The 16,097-nt window shown below is 48.8% G+C and overlaps 2 protein-coding genes across 3 annotated transcripts in view; one reads left to right on the top strand and one right to left on the bottom strand.

The window, feature by feature from the left end:
• Positions 1–13,478, top strand: part of GPR39 (G protein-coupled receptor 39) — a 191,980-nt gene extending 178,502 nt beyond the window's left edge. The window contains exon 2 of the mRNA XM_040645563.1: positions 12,965–13,478. Within this exon, the coding sequence (XP_040501497.1) occupies positions 12,965–13,470 (506 nt within the window). The 3' untranslated portion in view covers positions 13,471–13,478. The remainder of the gene's footprint in view (positions 1–12,964) is intronic.
• A 13-nt stretch (positions 13,479–13,491) lies between these two features.
• Positions 13,492–16,097, bottom strand: part of LYPD1 (LY6/PLAUR domain containing 1) — a 40,579-nt gene continuing 37,973 nt past the window's right edge. The window contains exons 3-4 of one of the 2 annotated variants that reach the window (XM_040645584.1): positions 13,905–14,142; positions 13,492–13,698 (exon numbers count right to left, since the gene is read on the bottom strand). In XM_040645584.1, coding sequence (XP_040501518.1) covers positions 13,907–14,142 — 236 coding nt within the window. In that variant the 3' untranslated portion in view covers positions 13,492–13,698; positions 13,905–13,906. Of the gene's footprint in view, positions 13,699–13,718; positions 14,143–16,097 lie in introns of those variants that run through there. The other variant, XM_040645574.1, reaches the window with a different exon arrangement.

The raw sequence follows: 16,097 nt of genomic DNA, 5'->3' as shown, positions 1-16,097 counted from the left end.
CAAGTGAGAAAACAGGTAAGGACGAACTTTAAACATGACAGCAGGGTGTCGTCATTGTTGGGCTGCACTGGATTTAGGGTGTATAATGTGCATCTTAGATGCGGCTCCTCTCGGATGGGAGAGCTCATGCTTCATGTCCCCCAGTCCGCAAGGCTATTTCCTCAAAGTGTTTTTGGCCCTGTGAAAAGAAAAAAAAATCTACCAGGAGGGACTTATTCTTATCCTGTCATGCAACAGTAATTTCATTTTCAAATCATTAACAGGAAGGCATCCTTATCTGATCATTCTGATACAAAACCCTATCGTAGACGCCTGATACCATCTCCTCAACTTCCCCAAGAGCTGTACTGATTTCAGCTGAGAACCCTCAGCTCTAAATAGAACACGGGATGAGCCTGGCTCCTTCCTGAACCTCTTTTGGTATCTCTCCCATCAGCTGATTCCTTTTTTTTTTTTTTTTTTACCTCCTGTCCTGGCATTTTGCTGTAGATTGTTCCCTGAATTTCATTGCTAACTTACATGATAGGAGCCGATAATGGGAAGCTGAACTTATTTTCTAATTTACTTTGAAAGCAAATTTTAGATTGTATTTTTGAGGAGGGGAAGAGCCAGCTCTGATGGGTGAGAGTAGTCTTTAACTCCGCATTTAAATGAATTTTTGTAGGAAATTATCCTTCTCGAGAACTTTTTGTGTGCCTAGGAGTGGGGATGGGGCGGAGGTGCTTGCGGCCCATAACATTAATGTAATCAAAAACAGACCTTCTCTAGTCTCACCTGCCAGACTCCTATTCAAAGCTAGTTGGTTTCTTTAAATTCCACTAAGCTTTTCTCTTCATAACAGGAAACTTCATTGTGTTCACCTTAAAGGTAAAAAGGCCCTTTCAGGATGATACCTTGCCTTACAAGAGAGATGGGTTGGGGGAGGTGTTTACTTTTTGCCAGCTAAGATTCTGAGACACCCATAGAAACGAGTTTATTTCTGAATTTGTGACCATTTGAATTGAAATACCTCCATTTGAATTTGGGACTTAGAACGCATTTGATCTCTGATCCCCCTGAGGGGCTCCGCCACCAAGGGCAGCCTGGCGGGGCAGTGTGGTCAAGAGCACCAACTCCGGACCAGGCTGCCTGGGTCTCACTTCTGGCGTGTCTTGGCCAGTGGGAGTCTGGGCGGGAGATGTAACCTAGCCATACCTCAGCTTTCTTGTCTGTATAACAGCACCAAAGTCAAGTCGTGGCCATCTTGTGGGGCTTACTGTAAGGTTTAAACAAGCACGTGTAGGTTCAGTGTCCAGGAGAGTGTCTGAAATATACAGGCATTACGTTAATTGCAGCTGGTATTAGCTCCAGCCTGGAGCGGCTGATGGGATGGGGTAATAAGCAGTCTGAGCTGCCATCCACGCACCGCTCCTGTGCTCAGTCCTCCACGTGCGTGTATGTCCGTGAGCTTCTCTCACAGTCACTCCATGAGGCAGGTACATTATTTTAGCCACTTTAAGGCTGACATTTAAACCCAGGTGAGTCTGATGACAAATCCTAGGGCTCACCCCCTCCACTGTAGTGGAGCTCAGCCCGAGGTTACATGGCCTTGGGGCACTGGGTGTGGGTGGGGATGTGTGCTGGAGGGTGGAGGAGAGGATGGAGGAAGGAAGCAAAGAGTCTTAGCCTAAGTGACCAGATGATCTGTTAGTCGTGGAGCCTCCCTGCCTCTTGTCATTCCTCCTGGAGAGGAACTGTGTGGGGGGAGCGACATTCCTCCTCGTCGTTCTGGAATTTGGCTTCCTTGCAATCCGCCTTCCATCAGTTGTTTATTTTATTACAGGCTCTACTCCTTGCTTCTCTTCTTGAAACCCTAAGTACCTCTACGTGTGTATTGGGGAAGGGACAAAGAGTTCAGAGCCTTCGAGCAGAGTAGCAGAAGCTCTAAACCCAGGTAGTGGAAAGAACTCTGACCTGGAAATGAGGAGACTTAAGTCCTGGTCATCTCTCTGCTAACGGTGAGCAGGGTAACCCTGCTAACCTCACAGAATCATTCTGGGCTTTGTTTGTGAGTTTAGGATTAGAAGGCATCTGATTTCTGGTGGTGCTAGTCAGCCTTCCTTTGGATCTCTGACCTCTGGGAGCTATGTTGGTGGCAGTGAGGATGGGTGGCAATAGAGGAGGTGATGGAGATGGTGATGATGGTGGAACTGGTGACAGAGAGGGTGATGGGGTGGGGGTGATGGTGATGGTGGTAGAGAAGGTGATGGTGATGGTGGTAGAGGGGGTGATGGTGATGGTGGTAGAGGAGGTGATGGTGATGGTGGTGTCAGGGTGGTGGGGTGGAGGTGATGGTGGTGGAGGTGATGATGAAGGTACTAAAGGTCGTAACTACAAAGAGCCCTTGGCTGGCAGCAAGCACTGTACTGAGCACTTTATTACCACGTTTCATCATCCGAGAAGCTCTTTTTTTTTTTTATTTTTTATTTTTAAAGATTTTATTTATTTATTTGACAGAGATAGAGACAGCCAGCGAGAGAGGGAACACAAGCAGGGGGAGTGGGAGAGGAAGAAGCAGGCTCATAGCGGAGGAGCCTGACGTGGGGCTTGATCCCAGAACGCCGGGATCACGCCCTGAGCCGAAGGCAGACGCTTAACTGCTGTGCCACCCAGGCGCCCCCGAGAAGCTCTTGTTAGGTCCATTTTGTAGATAAGCTTGGAAGAGTAAAGCTGAGCATCCCTTGGTGGGTGGAGTTGCCTAGGTCAGATGGAGGCAAAGGCAGAGGGGCCAGGAGATATGCTGTCAGAACACCTGTGGGCGTAGAGCAGGAGGGGAGGTAATCTGGCCTCCCTCATGTTTTCTCACCACATCCTCTACCTCTATGACCAAGTTGTGCCCAGATGGAAACTGGGGATTATAATTGCAGGATTGCGTTCTCCTGGGGTCACCCAGAAGGTAACCTAGAAATAGCACCCCCCCTTCACCAAATGCTCTTCTAGGTGCTTCCTCTTCATCTCTAAGTCACCACTTTGGCTGCTGACCTCAACCCTTATGCTTTGAGTCTTGGCCTGCAGCTTCTCTGACAAACTCTTGTGGCATCTTCATGGGGGCATGATTTATCACATTACTCGGGGCCAAATGACTGTCCTCCAGCTTGTCTCTCTGGTAAATGTGGCTCTTACATATCCTGTTTTACCTGCTGACCCTCACTGTATGCTGCTTCTGTCCATCAGGCCATCTTGCAGAGAAACAGGGTAAGAAACATGGTTTTAGTGTCCATAATCCGGGGGTGGGCTAGTAGCACAGCAGGGTGGGACGCTAAAACTGTAGTCCCCTGAAGGCACTCGTCAGAATCCAGACTTTTCAACCCCTCTCTGGACCTCTTTCTTGGGATCAGGGGTTCTTGTCTTGCTTGAAAGAAAGGGTGATTCTTTCTTGAAATTCCTGCTATCCCTTTCCCCTCCCCTCAGGATAAGGGGTGGAAATCATGCAGGTGCTAGGCTCCATGTCAGGAGGGTTAGTATGGAACCCTCTAGACAGGGAAGCTAGCTTCAGATTGATTCTATGTACATTAGAGGAATTCAAGTTTTAAAGATTGCATGTATGTATGTATGTATGTATGTATGTGACAGAGAGACAGCCAGCGAGAGAGAGAACACAAGCCGGGGGAGTGGGAGAGGAAGAAGCAGGCTCCCAGCAGAGGAGCCTGATGTGGGGCTCGATCCCAGGACTCTGGAATCACGCCCTGAGCCCAAGGCAGACGCTTAACGACTGAGCCACCTAGGCGCCCCTAAAATTTATTTAACAGAGAGTGCAAGTGTGCACAAGCAGGGGAGCAGCAGGCAGAGGGAGAGGGATAAGCAGAGAGCCTGCCGCCGCTGCTGAGGGGCTCAATCTCAGGGTCCTGGTACCATAACCTAAGCTGAAGGCAAACAACCAACTGAGCCACCCTGATGCCTAGATGAATTCAAGTTTTAAATGCCCTCTTGCTCAGCCGTCACCTGGAAACTCCAGCAGCCTCCCTACCTCCCACAAGTGTTGACAGAACAATGAGTATGTAATGGATACTGAATCCATGCCGAGGATGCAGCAGTGAATATGGAACATCTTGCTCCCGTGGAATTTATGGTCTAGTTGATGCTGCAGTATTACGATGACAGGGACAGGAGTAAAAGGTGCTAGTGAACTTGTAGTAGGAAACTTGATATATAGCCTTGTGGAGTCAGGAAGGCTTCCTGGAGGCAGTGACAGCAGAAACTTGTAGAATAAGAGCTGGACAAAGCATGGGCAGTTGGGGAGCGGGGGTGGGAGGAAGGGACCAAAGAGAAGGAAGGACGGAGGGGAGAAAGATGTGGTCTGGGTCCAGGCATGTGCAGAATCTTGGGAGTTCGGGAGGACAGACTGAGGAGTACTCACGCCACCTGGGCTTGACCTGCCTCAGTCATAGGCATTCAGCATCGGTTCCCCCAGGTCTCTGTCTTGCTGCACAGAGGTGGTGCAGGCAGGGACCTCGGAAAGAGAGAGTCGGGCTGGGGGTATCTGCAGGCACATCTGCTTGTCTGCACACTCCCAGAATGCCCAGGACGCCTCTGCTGAGCACTTGGCTGAGTGTGGCTTCACCCAAGATTTGCGTGGTTTCCCTGGGTTCTGAGGGGAGCTCATGCCCAGTGCAGACTCCACCAGACTGGGAGGCCCTGTGTTTAGACTCTTGGGCTGTGTGAATTTGGGCTCCTCATCCCACTTCTCTGGGGAGTCTCCTGGTTTACCAGTAGACTCAGCTCTTCTGGGTTTTTTTTCAGTGCTGGTGTTCTGAGGCTTTGATTCTCTACCATTTGCAAGAAACTAAACTCCATTAAAATAGCAGGCTTTCAGCCATAAAAAGGGATGAGTGTTTGTACATGGCATGGCCGGTGGGGGGGGGGGTGGCATGAGTTGGTCCCCTGGACCGGGGCCTGGCCATCCCACAGTCAGCGGCTTCCCCTGGCAGGCTTAGAGGGCATCATGGCCCTTGCTACCTGTGCTGGGTGTTTCGAGGGAGGACATGTTTCTTGCCAGCAAGGAACAGCTTTGGGCTTTTGTAGCCGCACCACACAGGGGGACCTAACTATCCGTGCATTCAGAATAGAGTATTTGCATAGAAAGCCACACAGCTGCATACAGTTGAGATCCACATAGAAAAATATTTATTCAATGGATTGCAGTCGATCACTTAGCATGCATGCGTAAAGGAACAGAGGCACCAAACCATAGCGCTGACCCTAAATGCTGCTTACTTTGAGTGCACGTGACCGTCCTACAGCTCCCAGACAGGAGGGCTTGTTTTAGAAATATACATTCGCAATTGTAGCGATTTATAGTCGGTCGTCTTGTCCCAAAGCTTGTAGAGCAGCACGAGATGGATGTAACGCTTAGCAAATTGCTGGCCGTTTTGGAATCGGGGTCTCTGGCCTCAACACGGTGGATGGAGCCACCCCGGGGGCAGAGTCCTTTCCTAGGCTCCATCAAATAGCTGGGGCAAGGACGGGACATCAAACCATCCGTCTTCGTGGACAGAGGCAGCCATGTGTGGCCTTCACATCATTTTAAAGTTGTGGCCTGTGCCCTGCTCTGAGAACAAATTCCCCCTGCTCTTCCGTCTTCTCCTAAACATTTCTCAATAGCAAAGAGGGCGAGAAGGCAGATGGGTTTATATCAAAGTCACTAAGCCCATGGGTTACTAGAAAAGTGACTTCAAGGTATCCAGGTACGTCCTGGCAGGGTCAGAACACAGAACGTGGAGTGGGATCTCAATGGGGGTGTGTCCAGTGCTCGGCTAACACCTGGGTCCCTCACATCCCATCTGCGTTGCTTCCAAAGCCTTTCAGCTTTCCTTGGGCAAAGCTAGCAGTGCGTGGTGACCACCCTTCCAGGAAGCCACCCGTTAGCTGTAAGGAGCTTGCCTGCTCCTGACTCAGTCACCTTCTCAAAGGCAGCCAAGAAAGTCACAGAGAGGGAGAAGGTGTGTGTGGGGGCAGTGTAAGCAAAGGCTGTCTATGGCCTTTTCTGGTGACTTTGGGAAGAGATGCTGGGGAGAAAGGAAGAAAGAGCAGAGAGAGAAGAAAGGGAGGACAGAGGACCAAGGCAAGGGTGGTGCTCAGGAATGAGGGAGGGGTTCTCAGTTACTGTCGGCTCAGTCTGCAGACACTCAGGAAAATGGGACACTTCAAAATGTGACCAATGTGACAGTGACAGGGCCACAAATGCCTGATGACCCAGGCTCCCCCTCAACTTGTGCTTGTCTTAGACTAGTTCTCAAATTTGAGTAAGCATCAGAATCAATGGGTGGGCTTGTTAATTCCAGACTGCTGGGCTCTGCTGCCAGTGTCTCTGACTCAGTAGGTCTGGGTTGGAGCCTAAGATGGGTATTTCTAACAAGTTCCCAAGAGGTGCTGGTGCCGCTGTTCCAGGAACCCTGCTTTGAGAACCACTGTCTCAGAGATTAGAGACCAAGCCAAAGTTAGTGCTGATTTGGGCTCCTTGGATGGGACAAAGTCAGGGAGATCAGTGTCTCAACTGGCTGCCAGAAGCAGATTGGCAAACACAGATAGAAATTGAGAAAGTGCTAAAACCTTCTATTGGATGTATTTGTCTTTTCCTGGCTTTTCATTCAACTAACCATATGCTTACTTTCCACTGACAATTGCTATTTAAATGTCACTCGACAAGCAGCTGCTCCTCAGCCTACTATATGCTGGGTAATTTATTGTCCACAAAACCTGATGGAGTGGTATCTGATGGGCCTCATTTCCCACTGTCTCCACCCACCCTGCGTTCTGGTTCTGGCCCAGGCCATACAGAGGCTGGCAGCTCGTAGAGTGAGCTGCTGTTGGATTGCCCCATCCCCTGCTCATGCTGTGTCTTTGCCTGGGTGCCCTTTTCCAGGCGAACTCTCGCTCTTCTTTAATTTTCTGAGTGTTCACCCCTGATGGGAGGGTCAACCCGCTCTTGGCTGCCATAAAACTGTGGCCAGATGGCTCTAATGGCCCTTTGTTAGCAGTCACCAGGCTGTTTCTGCCTCGTCCTCCTCAGCTTTTTATCATTAGTGCCTAGGACAGGTCGGGGGGACGGGAGTGGAAGGGGAGATAGCTACTACTCACTGAGGTCGGGTTAGAGAGAACTTGACCCTCTGGGCAGGAAGAGGATAGAAAAGCTATGCGAAGCACAGAAAATATAAATCATTGTCACCATCCCCCTGTTGCCCCGAGGCTTCAATGAGTCAGTGAAATGGCATTCCCAACACCCGGCGGAAAAGCAAATCTTTGGGATTCCTTTAAATCACACAAACTACCTTTGCTGGAGACAGATGGAATTTCCAGATCTTTTCGGCTTAGTACAGACTAAGTATTACTTTCCAGCAGGTCCTTGTGTTATCTGGACAGACTGATGGATAGATGGAGTCCTTATCAGCTGGGTCACCGGGTCATGACCTGGATTCATACCTTGTTTTCCAAACATGCTCCAGCTCCCGTGGCTGTATTTCACCTTCCTTTGGTGGGGAAGGAGCATGTGCCCCAGGACTTCGCTGTGTGCCTGTCTTTTTCAGGAGTCTGGTTCTGAAACTGAATCCAGACTGTACAGGACAGGTGTGCTGACCTGAGCTGGGATCTGAGACTGACCTGCCTCGCCCTGCATTCCATGCGGTGTGGCTGGTCAGCATTTGAGCCTAAAGCTGGAGCACAGAAAACTACACTTGACTAGCGTGATGGGCTCGCTTGTCGATCTAGGGTCGAATCCCATGTTCTGAGCAGTAAGGCAAGGTACAGGGAGTCCTGCCCCCCCTGACGTTGGAGATCTTGGGTCAATCACTTAGCCTCCATTCCCTCATGTGTAAGACAACGGGGTTCTGCGCCTGGTCTCCAAAGGGAGACCCGCTCTGCCGTTCTCTGAGGACTCTAAGATGAATTCTGGGGAGCCCATGAAGAGCTACCTTCACTTGAAAGGCTAGAGGGGAGGAAAGAGAGCCCAGAGTCAGACGCACGAATGTCGCCATGTCCCAAGTAGCATAGCTTCACGTCTTCCACAGATAAAGCCAGGCAGGCTGGCTCAGCTGCTGTTGAAATGCCAGGCTTTAGTGTGAGATGTTGCTGGACATCGGTATTACTTCTGTTTTTTAAACAACATTACTCCGCCGGGAATAAATCTGTGTCATCGCCTAATGGCACCTGTCATTTTAGTGTAGTACTTTATGTGGAAAAACAGATAAGCTCTGAAGGTATTTCTTAACCCAGAGCACGAGGCTGTCTGGAGTATAACACAAATCTATCAATAATGTAGTTAAAACAGTTTACCTTCTTAACAGGACGGGGTTCAGTTCAGTGATCTTCATTCAAGTTCACTGTAAAGTTATTTAACTGTGGGCTACACATTGTACCATACAGACCAAAGCATTATAGATTTTTCCAGATGTAAGTCCAAACTGATTGCAGCCAAACATAAATTTAGTCAAATCTTTCGTATACTCTGTTAAGGCCTGAATAAGATTTTAGACATTTGTCTCAGCTAGAGTATCTAGGATGGGAGCTGGGACAGTTGCAAACAGCCCAATAAAGTTACCTTTGGACATGATAGTTATTCTCAGTGTCATCTAAAATAATGCAATTTATGTTTCAAATGTAAAAATGACCAATTACCCATTGTTGTAAAAGGACAGATTGTACAAGGGGGCTGGTGTGGTTCCCCCCAGCTTCCCACCAGAGGCCAGCCTCTATTGCATGGCCCACGGATGCACACTTCGCATCCGGCGATGGTAAGTGCTTGTATGCCTAATGCTCCATTTTCCTCGAACAGAATTATGTTTCAAAGCACAGGAGGAAAGCCAGCAGCCATCTTTCCCCACCTCTAGTTGCGGTGGGGGAAGTATATTCCAACGGCCCTGCCGGGTATTTGGCACGGTCTGTTATTCCAAAATGACGAGGCACGGTTTAGAATGAGACATGCAAACTACCATTTTGGGCCTTGAGAATTATTTCGGCTGTAGCGAACTGGCAGTCCCCTCACATGGAAGGTTTTTCGTGGGAAAAGACTGGCTAGACCTGCTCTACCCTGGGCTGAGAAGGCACACTCAGGTGATCAGGGTCCGCTTGGCTGCATCAGAATCTTTTTTTTTTTTTTAATTTAATTTTTATTTTTTTATTATGTTCAGTTAGCCACTGTATAGTACATAGTTTTTGATGCGGTGTTCAGTGATTCATCAGTTGCGTACAACACCCTGTGCTCATCCCAACACATGCCCTCCTTACTACCCATCACCCAGTCATCCCATCCCCCCACGCCCCTCCCCTCTGGAACCCTCAGCGTGTTTCCCGGAGTCCAGAGTCTCTCATGGGTTGTCTCCCTCTCGGATTGCTTTCCACTCAGCTTTCCCTCCCTTCTCCTGTGGTCCTCTGCTCTATTCCTTATATTCCGCATATGAGCGAAGCCATATGATAATCGCATCAGAATCTTAGGAAGAAAAACACAGGTGGGGTGGGGATTCGTTGCTTTGACAGGACTCTCCAGGTATGTGGCTAGGAAGGGGGCAGGTGGGAGAATGGGAGGAGGAGACAATAAAGAGTCCTTCTGTGGGGAGGGGTACTTGCACGTGTGCGACACTCTAGCCAGGTGTGGCTGGTGACCGACTGAAACGTATTGTAAGAAAAAAAGCCACACTGGGTCTCAAAGTCTGAAAATAAAGAATGTTAGAGCTCTCACTTTTAGGTTAATTGCGTGTTGACATTGCATGTGAAATAATATTGGGGTCGATTCAGTTACAAAACATTAAAATGGACACCTTGCTTTTCTACTTTTGGAATGTGACTATTCAGAATTTTAAGTGTAAAGCCGCCTGGGTAGCTTCTATTTCTAGTGGTCAGTGCTGCTTTATATCCATTTCATAGGGTGCAATTATGGCTCATGTTTACGTGTGTTTCCTGTATTTTTCAAACAGAAGGAAACGAGAAACAATCAGGTGTCCTTCAGAAAAAATAATAAATGTATAAAGGATTTTGGAGTCTGGCAAGCAGGTGTCCTCGTTTGCAGGATGTGGGCAACTAACCTGAGACACAACTTCCTCCTCTGTAAAATGAAGATCGTAACAGCTTTGATCTCACCGGGTTATTGTCAGAAATGACAAATGCGTAGGAAGGCAGCACAGAGTGCTCAGCACAGAGCCTGACACAGGGAAGGCTCAATACCTTACAGTATTCTTGGTTAGATGTCAAGATTTTTCTGATGACTAATCGTTTTGTTTTTTGGTTTTTGTTTTTTAAGATTCTAGCAGCAGGAGCAGGGGGAGGGGCAGAGGGAGAGGAAGATGCAGACAACCTTCTGAGCAGGGAGCCCGACTTGGGGCTCGATCCCAGAACCCCAGGATCATGACCTGAGCTTAACTGACTGAGACACCCGGGCGCCCCTCTGATGCCTCATCTTTATTTAATCCTTGTGGATTTCTAACTCGGCTCCTTGTCTCTCTCGTTCTCCAAGTTCGTATTTACTATCCTACCTTGCTACTGTATACCCAGAAAGCCAAGATTTCCCCTTTCCTTACCGCTGGAAAATCTTGGGTCTGGTTCTCTATTTTTGGCAACTTGTTCAGAACAAGGCACCTCCCGCTTATTGACTCTAGCTCGCTTGGATTTCAGAGCAGAAATTTTCTCCTGGCTAAAACTGCAAATCAGGCCACAACTTTTCAATTGCTCCTGTCCCGTGCCTCATCCCTAAGATACGTGGTCTTGCTTTTTAGCGAACTGCTTCTTTTGATGGGAAGGTCAGTCGAGGGCAATGGATACTAGCAAAGGGGTTGAAGGTAACAAGAAGGGACATGCAAACAGGAGCTCAGCAGAACAGGGCCAAAGCTGGGACAAAAGCACAACAGCTTTGTAACTTGCCCCCCAAACCCACCCCCTTTTCTCACTGCTTTTCATCCAGGGGCTTGCAAAGCTGTACTATGTTCAACCCCAGTAAGTACAAGTGGGTTCTCTCGCCTTCCTAGATCCTTTCTGCCTGAAGTACAACCTTCACAGTGTGGCAGAGCGCACATCTGAAGCCCTGTGCTCGATTTCCATGTTCTGGGAACTAAGTCTTCAGATGAAGACGGTTGTACTTGTCTGAAATGCAGTGGCAGAGCAGGGAAAAGAACTTAAGCCTCGATGAAGACATGTAGCTTCTCTTGGTATGAGAAGCTTCCTAGTTCTTTCAGTTAATGAGATGAGCCTGTCAGTCAGAACTGCTTCTGAAACAAACGAGGAGAAATCACTTACAGACCCACTAGGAACAGCACACATGGCTGGAAGTGTCCGTGCTTCTGGAAACAGTGGGAAAAAGGCTCCTGATTTCCTCTGCAAGGTGTTTTTTTTTTTTAACATAGAAAAATGTTGATTTTTGTTTCCATCCAGCAGCTTTAACTAGGTGATTCAGACGATAGTCTTAAGGTGATTTTTTTTTTTTTTGGCCTTTTCATCAGATCTATGTTACTTTGCTCATTTTATTTTTAGATCCACTGAGTGTTATCAGGGCAGCAAACTCAAAGGAAAGAAGTAAGCAAACTGGTTTGTGTTTTAAGCTTGGGCTAAGGTTTGACAAGAGGAACCCTTGGAAATTATCAGGGGAGCAGAGCTTTCAGGGCCACCTTTGCTGACGGTTGGGTTTGTTGAGGGAACTGGGTTATTGCAGTGGTAGAGAACATACCTAGGGCCACATGGCCACCAGGTAAGTCATGCTCAGGTGAGTGCGAGTGAGAGGGCCAACCCCGGAGGCGCAAACATGGCTGCGTTTCCTGGAGCATTTATTAACGAAATGTTTACCATGGCTCAGAGGCAGAAGGGATTATTGCCAACCTTCGCTTCTGTGTGGTTTCCTAGAAAGAACAAAGGTTCGAAATGTGAATGAATCCTCCTTATTATGATAATCAGATTCAGAAGAGGGAGGAAGCATTTCTAAAAATTCAAAACACAGCATTAAGATACCAGCTCTCCACACGGGACCTTACATTCTGGGGTCTTGGCTCCAGAGCAGAGAAAGCAAATGCTGTGTAGATTCCTGATTTTCCTTTTTGGGGATGTGTTTTGTTTATTTTTTGGTCACTGTCGATAAGTGTTTTCTCTGTCAGAGGTCTGAGAAACAGAGATGAGTGTGTTAGTTGAAATACAAATACAGGGCCATGCAAACAGTCAACTTAAGTTCTGCTTATGGGTCAGAGTGGGGTCCCTGTGGGGCCTGATCGTTTTGGAGGCTGCAGCTCAGTCCCGCAAAGCCGATGAGCGTGCTACTGGCCAAACTTGAAGTTTTGTATTTTCCAGTATTTGAGGATAACTGTCTTTTTCCCTCATGCATGTGGAAGAGATGGTACAACTAAAAATATTTGAAAAAGAACAGACGTGCTGTTGCAGAAACAGGCATTAGAATTATAGGTGTACCCACCTAGTAAATACATGTTCCAAAAACATTCTTCGTGACAAGCTCTTCCCGATTTTGTGTCCCTTGAAATTGAATGCACAATCATCAGCGTGACTAAATATGCTTCTTTGTGACAAGGGACACCGTTTCCATTTGTCTTGAAAATATCACTGGGTCTTTATGTGGACATTAAAATACAAATATTGTTTCACCTGATTTTACAGAGTGTGTACATCTATTGCCTTAAAAAGACAAAACCAGATTACTAGACTCCATAATCTGCTTTCTGGATACCCAACAATGAAAACTTTTTTTTTTTTTTTAATTAAGAGCTATCAACAGGTACAAACAATGGTCTAAAGCATTGAATGGTCTTTAACACAGTCAACTCCCCCGGCCTTGAAACACTGTGAAATTCCTTTCCGCTGGTGGCCAGCAAAGCGGTCAAGCACAACGTTGAAAAATTGGCACCATTTCCTGGCCAGTAAGCACAGGACTGGGGCGCTCAGTATTTTGTTTCTTGCATTACTGCGCTCATGCTGCTCCTGTCTGTCTGTCCTCTCGCCTGCTCAGGGCTGATCGTCGTGACCTTGGCTGTCTGCTGGATGCCTAACCAGGTGCGGAGGATTATGGCGGCGGCCAAACCCAAGCACGACTGGACCAAAACCTACTTCCGGGCCTACATGATCCTCCTGCCCTTCTCCGACACCTTCTTCTACCTGAGCTCCGTCGTCAACCCGCTGCTGTACAACGTGTCCTCGCAGCAGTTCCGCAGGGTGTTCGGCCAGGTGCTCCGCTGCCGCCTGACGCTGCCCCACGCCAACCACAGCAGGCACCTGCGCGCCCACGCCACCTCCACGGCCGCCAGCGCCCGCTCGGCGCGCCGCCCCCTCCTCTTCGTGGCTTCGCGTTCCGGTTCCTCCGCAAGAACTCACAAGGTTTTCCTGAGCACTTTCCAGAGCGAGGCCAAGCCTGAGTCTCCGCCCCAGCAACGGAGTCTCGAGTCCCCAGAGGCCAGCTCGGAGGTGAAACCACCCCCTTCTGCCGCAGGGAATGGTTTGCAGGAGCAGGAAGTGTGAAGGTCGAGGATGGAAGCCTCGAGGGCTACCCGGCGGCCCACCCCCAGCCCCCCTACGAAAGCGACGTTATCCTGACCCAGACTGGGCCCCTGGGAGGGCCGAGAGTGGCAGCTCGGGGCCTGGGAAAAATGGATACTCACGGAAGTACCTTCTAAGGGCGGATTCTGGCAGCCGGACCTTGACTCCCGGGGAGAGGTGGGGGCACACTGTCGCTCGCCCCTGCCCTTCCTTCAAGTACACACCGAAAATTCAGACTGAATTTATTCAGAGCTTACAAAAAAAAGTTTTACACCGAGCTCTTTTCGCGGGCGAAGAACTGAAAGAGAACACACGCCCCTCCCCACCCAGAACAACAGGACACCCAGGAGAAGCTTGGGGAGCAGAGGGAGCGTGGGGCCCAAAGAACGATGCAGGAGGGGGGAGCATCCCCTCACCTTCAGCAGTGAGCCAGGAGGAGCGCTAACTGCAGGAGCAGGACGGTGGCGGGGAGCCCTGGCCGCAGGGCCAAGGCAGAGCTGCTCCGTTTCTTGGGCCGGGGCCCGTTGCAAAGAGGGGTGTTGCAGCAGCTGATGCACACGGAGTTCAGTTTCCCAGGGGAGCAGAAGGACTGGTACCCGGCCGAGGCGATGAGGCAGGCTGCCGACGACGCGCACGACTTGCGGTACATGATGCCTGCAACACAGACCCCAGGAGCTCGGTGCCCTGCTGAGGGCTGGAGGCGCGCGCCTGCTTTCTCCTCTCCCAGCCCAGGTTCTTGGTGGGGCCAGGCAAGTACTTCGGGTTGTTTCATTGAGCACCTACCCCTCCCGCGCCAACATCTGTAAGGAAGAGGACTTGTTCCCCAGAGAGCTCCATTGTTTTAGACCAATTGTTGCAAAGAGCTATTAAAATCAAAGTTCACTTAAAAAAATTTTTTTCTTTGCTTCTTATTGCTGTAGCTATCTCCTGCCATGGAGAATGCTACTATAATGATCGCTCTCACCCAGGGGGGTATTAAGTCCTAGGATTCCCTGAAGAACTAATCCCCATGAGAATAAGATCCCTACTGAAGGGGCCATGATTTGTCTGAGGTTTCAAGGTTCCCTACATCTTAGTGAGGGGGGTGGCCTGATGTGGACCGTGTACCCAGGAGAGCCTTATTCCAGGAAACAAGCTCTGCCCTCAGACTAGACGGCCATCTGCCTACTTAGCATCACACGGCCTCCATTGATTCACATACCGTGAAGCCACGGAAAGGAGCACGTAGAACACGTGGGACTTACCGCTCAGTCCTCAAAGGAGGTTATCTTGAATAAGCCTTTCCATTCTTAAAGGTGGAACCTTATTCAATTTGAATAATAGCTACCGTCATTTAAGTGCTTACCTGTAGGCCCCTCTACAGAGGGCTGTAGCGTACCAGTTCAACCCTACAAGGGAGGTCCCCATTTCACAGATGGGGAGCATGAAGGGCAAGATAGGTTAGGAACTTACCCAAGGTCACACTCCCGGGAAATAGAGGAGCTGGGATTTGAACCTAAATTCTGGCTCCATTCTGTCAAATCCTTGCTAGTATATATGCCAAAGCAGCCAGCCAGTAAACCACAAAAACAGTGGTTTTGTTTGTGTGTGAAGATAAATAACACGTCCTCTAAAGCTGGACCCGGATGTGAATGGCTTCAGCTTGTGTGCTTGCCTGCACAGCCGAGGGCTCCAGCATCCCTCACTCCCTAAGTACCTGCAGAGCTGTGTGTTTGCAGGCATTGCTGTGGTTTGCGCCTTCCTGCCCCTTAGGAGTGGTGGCTTGGGGTTATGGAGAAACAGTAAAGAATTGAGCAACCTAAAACTTCCAAGTGGGAGGTAAAGAAAAACTTTAAAACGTACAATTTTAAATCATTTTGGTTCTATAGCTACACGTTTAAAAGGATGGATTTTCTGTTTTGAACACTGTAGACAGATGCTCTGGTAAGATTGATTAAGGTCTGTGGACAGGACGTGTGTCTATGCGTGAGAGGCACAGTTTGATTTGTAAGAAACCTGCCACCAGGCATTGCCCATTCATAGTCCCTACATTTTCTACCCATTGCCATTTTAGGAACTTTTACAGTCATCTGCTAGTTCAACCTCAATAAACTTTCATCCTTTAAGTGAATTTTAAAAATTAAGGTGAAAATGCCCCCTGACTAGGTCCCCCTTAAAGGTTAGCACTCCTCTTACCAGTTTGGTAGGCCTGTTTCTAAACATTTACATATGTGCCCATGGAAAAATAAAATGTGTGCACACAGATTTGTCAGTGGTAAAACATCCTATATGCTGTTCTACAGTTTGCATTTTTACTTAGTGACATGGCTGAGGATTTATTTTAAGCCTAACTCTGTAGGGCTAAGGAGTGGTGACGGGGGGGGGGGGGTTAGATAATTAAAGCACAAAGGGAGCCCTGATTTTTGTGACTGATGCCCAGGGGACACATCCAGATCACCTATTCTGGGGCAAGTGGATCTTAACACTTGTGGTCCCACAGGACTATATATATGTCCATTCTTTAAAGCTGGTGCCTCCAGATCTGGCTTCCACTGAATCTAGGTGCTGAGATCCTCCCCCTGGGGACACTGACCTGTCTCATCCTCGACGACTGGGAACTATTCAAATGA

Source organism: Ursus maritimus, unplaced genomic scaffold (assembly GCF_017311325.1).
Source record: "Ursus maritimus isolate PB19 unplaced genomic scaffold, ASM1731132v1 scaffold_1, whole genome shotgun sequence".
NCBI lineage: Eukaryota > Metazoa > Chordata > Mammalia > Carnivora > Ursidae > Ursus > Ursus maritimus.
The sequence above is the reverse complement of the archived record's forward strand: the minus strand, read 5'-3'. Positions and strand labels throughout refer to the sequence as shown.